The 9,951-nt window shown below is 52.5% G+C and overlaps 1 protein-coding gene across 2 annotated transcripts; it reads left to right on the plus strand.

The window, feature by feature from the left end:
• Window positions 1-3,233: 3,233 nt before the first annotated feature.
• IL1F10 (interleukin 1 family member 10) lies at window positions 3,234-6,138 on the plus strand. 2 transcript variants are annotated; one of them, XM_039851654.1, is made up of 4 exons: window positions 3,234-3,316; window positions 4,893-4,978; window positions 5,114-5,241; window positions 5,545-6,138. In XM_039851654.1, exons 1-4 carry the CDS (start codon window positions 3,285-3,287, stop codon window positions 5,755-5,757), a joined length of 459 nt encoding a protein of 152 aa, XP_039707588.1. In that variant the 5' UTR covers window positions 3,234-3,284; the 3' UTR covers window positions 5,758-6,138. The 2 variants fall into 2 exon arrangements, with proteins under 2 accessions (XP_039707588.1, XP_039707587.1); XM_039851653.1 differs by lacking the exon at window positions 3,234-3,316 and having other exon boundaries at window positions 4,785-4,978.
• Window positions 6,139-9,951: the final 3,813 nt, after the last annotated feature.

A 9,951-nucleotide genomic window follows, 5' to 3' on the forward strand; every position in this document is an offset into this window, starting at 1 on the left:
TGGGGTTTGAATCTCTGGCTGGAAGAGATTATGTCAGCAAGAGACATGAAACTGGGAGGGAGAACGAGCTGGGCGCCAAGGCTGACATGACTATAGGGATACTTGGTTGGCTATGGAGGCAGAGTGTCTGGATGGGGTGTCCTGGATGTGCTGGAGGTGAACTTGAGTGTTCAGTCTGGGCTCAGGGGTGCTAGGCTGAGGTGGTCACTGTGGCTGTGGAAACGGGTGACTTGAAATTTTCTGGGACATGAAAGAGATGTGCTTGCAACTTTGACTTGTGGCTTTCAGCCTTAGGGACGCTTCCACAAGGAAGGGACAGCCTACAGTGGGCATGAGGAGGGGGTAAGAAGGGGGTGAAGGAAGGCAATTGACACCAAGGGGCCTGAGGGCCAGATAGTAGAGGGACCAGGAAATAGTCTAGACTTAGCTCCATGAAGGCCAAAGTCAGTCTCGAGAACACCTTCCACGCAGAGGGCGGATGGGGACCCGGGAGAGGGAGGCCAGGTGGTGCACAGATAGCATGGAGGATGCCTAGGGCTACTTTTGCTGGTGACATTGGAGCCAGAAAAGGGGAGCTGGTGAGGTCTGAGACAGCCAGATATGGTGTCCAGGGAGAGGCGCAGGACAAAGTCCAGCGAAGGTCACTTGGGGACAACAGAGAAGGAACAGCTTTGGGGACAGAGTATGTGGCACTCAGGGAGGGACCGAGATGGACACTCCTCACCAGGACCCCAGGCTCCCTGATGGATGGGGTGCCGACTTCTGGCTCCTCTTTACCCCAACACAGTCAAGCTGGCACCCAGGCCGGGACAGAGATGGGACTCTGCGGGAGCCCGCCGAGGATACGCTGGGGCCTGGGGCCAGGCTAGGTCAAGGGCTTCTGGGCACCAGGGGACCCAGCTGGACTGGGTCAGCACTGATTCCTGCTGGCTCTTTGAGCTGATGCTGACCGAGGTGGAGTGGTCATCAGCCGCCTGTCCAGCTTCACATAGGCCCCCACTTTGTTGGCCTGGCCAGATGGTGGCATGGCCACCATGATGCCCACATTTCTGCTGCCACAACAAAGGAGGTGGCAGTTTGTCCCAGAGAGAGCACAGCATTGAGGCCAGGCTGCTGTTCCGTCTGGGGGCCAGCTAGTGCTTTGCCACTCCAAGTGTGGCCCAGGGGCCAGCAGCGTTACTGTCACCTGGTTGTGCACTTGAAATGGAGAGTTGTGGGTCCCGCCACCGCCTGAGGGGTCAGTATCTGCAGTTCAACTGAGAGTAAGGACTGGGACAGTGCAGTGGCTGCAAGCCTGGCGGGCCCCTGGACTCACTTCCGGCCCAGGAAACAGCTCTTGCCTATAGCCCAGGTGACTCGATGGCAGGAGCTTTTGGGAGTCAGTGACTTTATTTATTTTTAACTTATTATTTTTTTAAATTTTAATTTAAACCTAACAGTTTATTTCTTATTGAAATTTAATTGTTTGGGTTGCTAGATTCTGGGTCTTTGTTTTTTGAATTAAAAAATTTTTTTCATTTATAGTTGACGTACAATATCATATTAGTTCCAAGTGCACAGCGCTGGGGTTAGACGTTTTATACATCTCATACGGTGACCCCTGATTAGTCTTGCACCCGCCTGGCACCATCATGTTATCACAATACGATTGACTGTGTTCCCTGTGCTGCTCTCCACACCCCATGACTTTAGCTAAATGCTGCACTTAAAAAAATTAAAACTCACTTTATACTACGAAGGGAATTCATGTTCATATAGGAAAAATATTAAAAGACATTTAAAGAAAATAACGGCCACTCGAGACTCTGCCACGGCAGGGCGGTGGTGCCGTACCACGGCAGGTGTGGTCCTCTGCGTGTGTCCCAGTGTGCAGGCATTTAAGTGGAGCCACAGCATACGTATTGCTTATCACCCACACCTTTCGCTCGGTGTGTTGTGAACGCTCTTGTGTCATGACATGTCCGTCTGCAACATCATCTTTCCTGCACACACTTTCCTACTCACTAAACTCGCTGCTGCTTTTTAACCAGTGGCCCGTCGTTGGCCATCGGGATCTTTTGCAGCTTTTTGCTGGTGTGGACGGTGGTGCAGTGAGCGAGCACCTTGATGGCGAAGCTCTCGGGAAACCCTTTACTTTTCCTTAGAGTGAGGGCAGCAGGTGGAAGCAGGGTATGGAGACTCCTTTAAGACTGATCACATCACCAACTTCTGTCCAGATTTGCACGCCTGCAAGGTGCCCTGTCACCCTTCACTGTCACCGCAAAGCTCAAGGACAGGCCGTAGATTGTCTGAGGGGCAGGTCCAGTGCTCAGGCTGCCTGGGTACCCCGCCCAGGCCATGGAGTCAGTGCTGCTGGGGTGTCCAATCAGGGTGCCAGTACCAACCCGTCCTGTCACTCGCCTCCTCAAACGCCCCTAGTGCCACCTTCTTTCTCTCTGAGCCCTGCTCCATCCTCCTACCCACCTCATTCCCTGCTCCGGTCTTCTTCCTTCTTTTTTCCCGTCTTACTGAGTGAGATTCACATCTGTTCCATGACCCTGGCCCTAGCCAGGCTTGCACTGTCCCAACTCCAGCCACCCTTGTGACCTAATTCGCTCTGGATTTTCCAAGCTAGATTCTAGACCAGCGTTCCTGAAGTTTCGTCTCGGGGAAAAGCTCTCAAGTAGGTAAGCCAGATGGAGGGGCTCTGACGTCTGGGGCTGATATGGGGACACTGGCGTTGGTCTAGATCCCTCGTCCTCAAGCAGTGTCTGTATCTCAAGCCTGTCCTGCTTTCATCTGGGGCAGACAGGGGCCTGTGGGGGTCAGGTAGCCCCCTCCATAGTCTCAGCAAAGCGGTTCAGTCCCTAAGGACAGTGCTGCCTAACTCTGCAGGGCCACCTGCTTGTCCTTCTGTGCTGGGTCCTAGCTCCTGCTTAGGCAGGGAGGCGGAGTATGGGGACTCTCAGCCAGGTTGGGATGTGGGACAGGGTTTGAGCAGGTTTGTCCTCAAACTGGGAGGCTAGAATCTGCCCACCTGGGCTCAGCCCCTAGATGAAGGGTTTGGGGACCTGTTCTCCAACTTCCCAGGCTGGCACCAGGGTACAGTCACAGGTCACACCCCAGCCAGCTCAATCTGTTCCCAGATGGCCCCAAGTAGGGGTGGCCAGATCTACCTGGGGTGTGGGGAGCTGGGAAGACCTTCCTCCCTATGGCTGGGGACTGAGGGTGCATGGGATGTCTGCCTCCTCTGACAGCCTTTGTCCCCTCCCCTCAGCAAGGACCAGCCACCTCTGACCGCAGGGATGTGCTCCCTCCCCATGGCGAGATACTACATGTAAGTCCCCCTCTCCCGATCAGGGCCCAGGGATGACACAGGGCAGGGCAGGGGTGGAGTCAGAGGGACGAGTCTCTTTCTCACCCTAGGAACCTCCAATGCCCCATAATTAAGCTCAATTAACCCCAATGACAACAGCCCTTTCCCAAGCATGTGCAAGATGCCAGCCATTCCACAGTCTTGCCTCCGTCCTGAGAGTCCTGCGTGGGTCACGGAGCCTATTTATCTGGAAACTGGGGCTCGAAGTGCTTAAATGAATTCCCTAATGTCACCCAGAGCCTGGCCAGCCTGCACATTCTCTGGGCTGCTCTACCTCTCTTCAAACCTCAGAGATGGTTTGAGTCTAGGTGGCAGCATCTCTGTGGCCTCTGCTCCTGGTCTGGGCTTCCAGGTCTCACTTGCACTTCACCTTGTCCGACATTTGGGTGTTTGCTTACAGTTCACTCTTTATTGTCTGTGACTTTTGCTGTAAACCGCTTCTAGCCCTTCCAGGGGGAGATGAGATATAATGAAAACAAAATAGCCTGGACTTTGGGGGCCCCGTCCGCTCCCCCGTGAGTACTCTGCCCCGACACAATGCTGGTCGGGTCCTAGGAAGTTACAGCTCAGCCGGAAAGGCAGGACACATGCACAAATCATGCAGGTTAGAGGACAGATGCCACACTTGGGTTCAGGCCTGCAAATAGCCCACTGCTGGCCGATGCAGCAGGCACAGTCCTGGTGGTCCACCTGGCTCCTGAGGTCTTTAGTTTTTATTGACAAGCAGACTTGCCTTAAATACAACACTCATTAGCTAAGGGTGTGTAATTAGCTGTTATCTAGAGGAAAATCTCCTGGAGGCTCTGCGTTGGCTTTGAGGTCCCCGCTCCGGAGGTAAGGCGGGCTCCCCAGGCCTGAGAGTGGCTGACAAATGTCTCTGAAACGAGCCAGATGACTGAGCTAACAGGCTGCTGGCTTTGCTGTGGCACACGCTGGCTCAGCACGGTTCCTCCCGAGCTCAGGCCCATCATCATCTCCTGGGCCGTCATTAGAACCACAGCCAAGCCCAGTGACTGGACACTGGGCCTGCTCCAGCTCTCTGCTGATCTCCTGCACTTGGCACCCATACAGGGGCGCCCCAGAGAGCACCTGCCCAGGGTAGATGGCCACGTGGCATCCATATTGTCACATAGGGTTTTTATTTTTCAATTTGTGGATTTTCTTCCATTAAAAAGTCTTTAAAGTAGCTGAAAAACACATCTCACTTCATTATACACTCAACTGATCCCTTTACCTAAAAGGACAAATATCTGTGAAAAATGGGGGCAGGCCCAGAGACCCGAGTAGGGCTCACTGCACCCTGGCAGCACCTTAGCCTCACCAGGAAGTCTGTCCGGGGGGCGTGGCCAGGGGCCCATGGGCGGGACAATGCTGAGCTCTCATGAGCTCCCAGTGAGATGGCTGGCTCCTACCTGCTCAGGGTGGGGTGGGGGTGGGGGGCAGGACCCCCTCACCTGTAGAAGGAGAAGAAGTTGATGCTCAGTGTGGTAATCAGATCGAAGGGAGGACGGGCCATCAGCTCTGCCATCTGTTCCAGCATTAGGAATGCAGACCAGCAGGCTTTGTACACGAGAGGCGGCCAGCTCCTGCTGGGAGACCCTGATGCAGGAGACTGCTGTGCAGGTGAGCCCTGGGCCTTCCCTACCACAGGCTCCCCTCCCCTCCTCTCCTGGGGTGGTGAGAAGGGGCAGCTGGGGGCCCTTCTAATGAGAGGGTCACGACGCCTGTAGGGGTCTCAGCTCTGCTCTCTCCTCCCAGAGAAGGTCTGCACACTCCCCAACAGAGGCCTGGACCGCTCCAAGGTCCCCATCTTCTTGGGCGTCCAGGGAGGCAGCCGCTGCCTGGCCTGCGTGGAGGCAGGGGAGGGGCCTTCCCTGCAGCTGGAGGTGAGATGCGCCTCGTCTGGGGGACCCTACAGATGTGTCTGCTCCCAGAGGTCAGCCCACTCCCCAGACCCTGTGACTCTGGCCTCTCTGCTCCCATTCGCGGGTCCCTGGCTAGGCCCACACCACCCTCCCAGGGGGGGTTTCTGCCATCGTACTCTGCACCCAGTGCCAAGACCCTTGCCCTCAGGGCAGCTCCCAGTAAAGACCCTCCTGGCCCACCGGGCCCTAACCAGGCCCTGAGGCCCCCAGGGCTGGCACTCCTGTCAGCAGCTTCGCCCTGCAGCCAGCCACTTGTCCCCACAGGACGTGAACATCGAGGACCTGTACAAGGGCGGTGAGCAGGCCACACGCTTCACTTTCTTCCAGAGAAGTGTGGGCCCTGCCTTTAGGCTCGAGGCTGCTGCCTGGCCCGGTTGGTTTCTCTGTGGCCCGGAAGAGCCCCAGCAGCCAGTGCACCTGGCCAGGGAGCCTGAGCTCTCTGGCCGCACCATATTCTACTTCGAGCAGAGTCGGTAGGGGGCAAGAGGCAGCCCTCAAAGAGGTCCACACCCCAGTCCTCAGCCCCTGTGACTTGGTTCCCTTACAAGGCCAAAGGGACTTTGCAAGCATGATCAAGTTATGAGTCCTAAATTGGGGAGACCATCCTGAATTATTGGGGGACTCATAAGAGGGGAGCAGCTGGGTGGGAGTCGGAGAGAGATGGGAATTTGCTAATTTTAAAGCTGGAACAAGAGGGCTGCGAGCCAGCGGGTGCGCGTAGTTTCCAGAGAGGGGAAGTGGGGGTGCTGTGTTGCCCTGGAGCCTCCGGAAGGAACGAGCCCTACCTGCTCATGGTTTAATCCCGTGACACCCTTTTCAGATCTGTTCCAGACCCAGAGATAGTAAAGTCGCGTTGACTTAACCTGAGTTGGTGGTGGTTTGTTACAGCCGTAGGAGACTGATGCAGCCTCAGGCCACTGCGTGCGGTGTCTAACACCAGGGGCAGGGCACAGTGACGAGGGCTTACGGGGCTGGCCAAAGCTTTACCCCAGGCCCTGGTCCCTCTTCTTTTCCCTGGGGTTGTGTGGTTGTGCTCTGGCGAGAACATAGCCCATGGTGTGGGCTCAGCGGGTGGGCTGCTGGCTGGCGCCCTCCTGTGTCCGAGGACCACTCAGCACCCATGCGTCAGGCTAGCGTGTCTGGAGCTGTGTGTCTGCACCCAGGACAGCTCTGTAAGGTGAGTTGCCTATGGCCGTCTGACAAGTGAGGCTGTGCTAAGAGGAGTACAGTTCCTGGAGCTCATGTGACCACAGGGACACCCCACAATGTTCACACCTCACACTCCAGGACCGGGCACAGAGTGGCCACTGAACCCGCTGATGCTTGAGCGAATAAACACGGGGCAAGCAAATAAGCACGAAGACAAATTGGCCACTCCCCTACAGAGGGCAGGGTGGCAGCTGTTCACAGAAACAGAGAGGGTGGTGTAGAAGTGACCCTGACTTTTTTTTTCGTCTTTATTGAGGTATAATAGATAATTAGTTGCTTGTATTTATAGTGTACAATTCAATGAGGTTTTTTTCAATTATAGTTGGCATACAATAATATACCAGTTTCATTTGTATAGCATAGTGACCAGAGATCCACATAACTCAAAGTGATCACCCCCCTAATCTAGTACCCCCTTCCTCTTTACATATTTATTACAACATTATTAACCCTCTTCCTCATGCTACACTCTACATCTCCATGTCTATTCTGCAACTATCCATTTCTACCTCTTAATCCCTTTGCCTTTTTTTGTCCTCCCAACCCTCCTCCTATCTAGTATCCTTCTAAATATTCTTTGTATCTATGAGTTTATTTCCACTTTTGTTGTTGTTGTTGTTGATTTTGTTCTTTAGATTCCACATGTATGTGAAATCATGCGATATTTGTCTTTCTCTATCTGACCCATTTCATTCAGTGCAATACCCTGTAGGTCCGTCAAGGCAATATCTTTTACCATCCCCTTTCTTTTAGTCCGTGTGTGTCTTTTATCTGAAGTGAGTCTCTTGTAGACAGCATATGTAGGGGTCTTGTTTTCTTATCCATTCAGCCACTGTATCTTTTGGTTGGAGCACTTAATTCTTTTCCACTTGAAATAGTTGTTGAGAGGAATATAGTTATTACCATTCTTTATTCCTGTTTTTGATACATGTTTTTTTCTTCTTAAAAAAGTCCCTCCAACATTTGCTGTAATACTGGCTTGGTGATCATAAATTCCTTTAGCTTAGTTTTGTCTGAGAAGCTCTAAATGATAGCTTTGCTGGATAAAGTATTCTTGGTTGTAGATCCTGGGTTTTCATCACGTTGAATATTTTGTGCCAAGCTCTTCTGTCCTGCACAGTTTCTTTTGAGAAATCAGCTGCCACTCTTATGGGTGCTCCCTTGTAGGGAAGTAACTGCTTTTCTCTTGCCGCTTTTAAGATTCTCTTTTTGTATTTAATCTTTGGCATTTTCATTGTGATGTGTCTTGGTGTGGGCCTCTTTGGGTTCCTGGTTTTTGGGCCTCTCTGAGCTTCCTGGGGTTTTATGTCTACTTCTTTCACCAGATTAGAGAAGTTTTCCATCATTATTTCTTCAAATGGCTCCTTAACATTTTGTTTTCCTTCAGGTACTCCTATGGCATGGATATTTTTATCTTTAATAGTGTCTCATAGGCTCCTTAAATTATTATTATACCCATGGCTTCTTTTTTCTTGCCATTCTGATTGAGGGTCCTTGGCTTTCCCATCCTCTGTATAGGTTATTTGATCCTCTTCTTTATTCACTTTGTTTATTCCATTTAATATACTTCTCATCTCATGTTTATTCCATTTAATATACTTCTCATCTCTTCTTTATTTTTGACTAGTTCTCTTTTATAATTTCCATTTTTATGTTTTTTATCTCTTTGAAATTCTCACTGAATTCATCTACACTTCTCCTAAGTTCATTGAGCATCTTAATAACCAGTTTTTTGAACTCTGCATCTGTTATATTGCTTGACTCCATTATTTCTGGATCTCTGTTCTGTTCTCTCATATGGTTTCTTTGTCTTCCCATTTTGGCTGCCTTTCTGTGTCTGTTTCTATGTACTAAGCAAATATCCTAAATTTCCTGGTCTAATTAGCGTGGCTTTGTGTAGTAGGTGTCCAGTGGCACAGTCCTGAGAGGGGTTCAGCTGTAGGCCAAACTTAGCCCAAGCCTCTACCCGTCCAGGGCCACCTGTTAAGATTTAGCAAGCAATCCACAGATGCTGTGCTTATAGTTGCCTCAAAAGGCCACACCGGAAACCAAGGCTAGCTGCAACCAGTATTAGATTCTAGGTGCTGCTCAGCAAGGAGCACCTGACTCTGAGGACACACCTGGACGTGGCTGAGGTGGGACCACGAGTTGGGGGAGGCAGGGTTTCAGGGAATCCTCTGGGCAGAGCGACCTCTGTTATTCAGTTTGATGAAGTCTCTGCTTTGGCAGCGCTGAGTTCACGCACTGGGACAGGGAAGGGATCAACAGGGGAACAATGGATACATCCGGCACTTCTGTATAGAGCGAATCTCTCCTCAGCCCTCACTGTGACAACTCAGTGTCCCCCTGTAAGTCCCTGGTGCCCCCTTCACAGCCTAACCGGCACTGGTGCTCAAAGCAAGCAGGTCTGTCACCATGAAAGTCTACTTATGGACACGGCCCCTTTAAGAGGCGTCTGCAGCTGCTGGCTGCCGCAGCCTCTGTCCCACTCGGCCACTCAGAACCGGGCAGCCTCGTGTTCTCGCCCTGTTCTACCTTCTGCCGTTGCAGGGTGACTTCTTAGATTTCTCCCTAGTTGTATGGCTTGTTCATCTAGATCCCAGGCAATTTTTCCTTGCTGTTTGCTCCTTGTTTCTGTCACAACATTGCTTTGGTCACCAGAGGGATGAATAGAGCCTCTACCATCTACACTATTTTTTTCTGCCCAACTCTGACATTTTGAGGAAGTGACACGTGAACTGAGGCTGAGGGACAAGAAGGCGCAGAACAAGGAGTGATGGGGGAGCAGCGAAGCTCAGGCCCTGGGACAGAAGGCGGCTGGGCATTTAGATGGCCGAGGACGGCTGGTGGCTGGAGCCTGGAGGGCTATAGAGAGGGTCAGGAGGTGGGCGACCCCATGGCCCGATTGGGGGCCAGGAAGGCTGGGTGAAGGGTTTGGTTCATTTCATGAGCAGGGAGAGGCAGGGGAAGAAGCAGAGGACAGTGGGCCAGGGGACGGAATCTCCAACGGTCCGGACCTCTTTCCTGCATCTCCAAGGTCCTGCATTACCCCCCACCCCCGGGGCTTCTCTGTGCATTTGAGGGTGAGTTCCATTTAATTGTGGCTTACCAGGGGGCAACAGGCAGTGAGAAATCTCTGGTGAGTTGGGGGATGATCGCTTGGTTCCTGAGGATGGCTGTGGCAACAAGGGGCCAACAGGACTGCAGGGCGGAGCTGGCGCTGGTGGGGCTGCACAAAGCGTAGGGCATTTAACCCGGGCCTCCAAGAGCAAGCAGCTTTCCAGTTGAAGTGGGGAGAGTCGCTCTGGCCAGAGCGCATTGTGGGGAGTGATGATGATAGGGGAGGCGAGCCATCCACATGCTGGGACCTGGTGCCTGTGGCTTGGGCTGAGTGTTGCTGAAATGTAGGCTGGGAAGATGGGTAGAACCTTGAGAGAAGCTTGAATTTTGTCCGGGAGGGCT

The sequence above is a fragment of the Pteropus medius genome, unplaced genomic scaffold (genome assembly GCF_902729225.1).
Source record: "Pteropus medius unplaced genomic scaffold, Ma_sr-lr_union100, whole genome shotgun sequence".
Classification (NCBI taxonomy): domain Eukaryota; kingdom Metazoa; phylum Chordata; class Mammalia; order Chiroptera; family Pteropodidae; genus Pteropus; species Pteropus medius.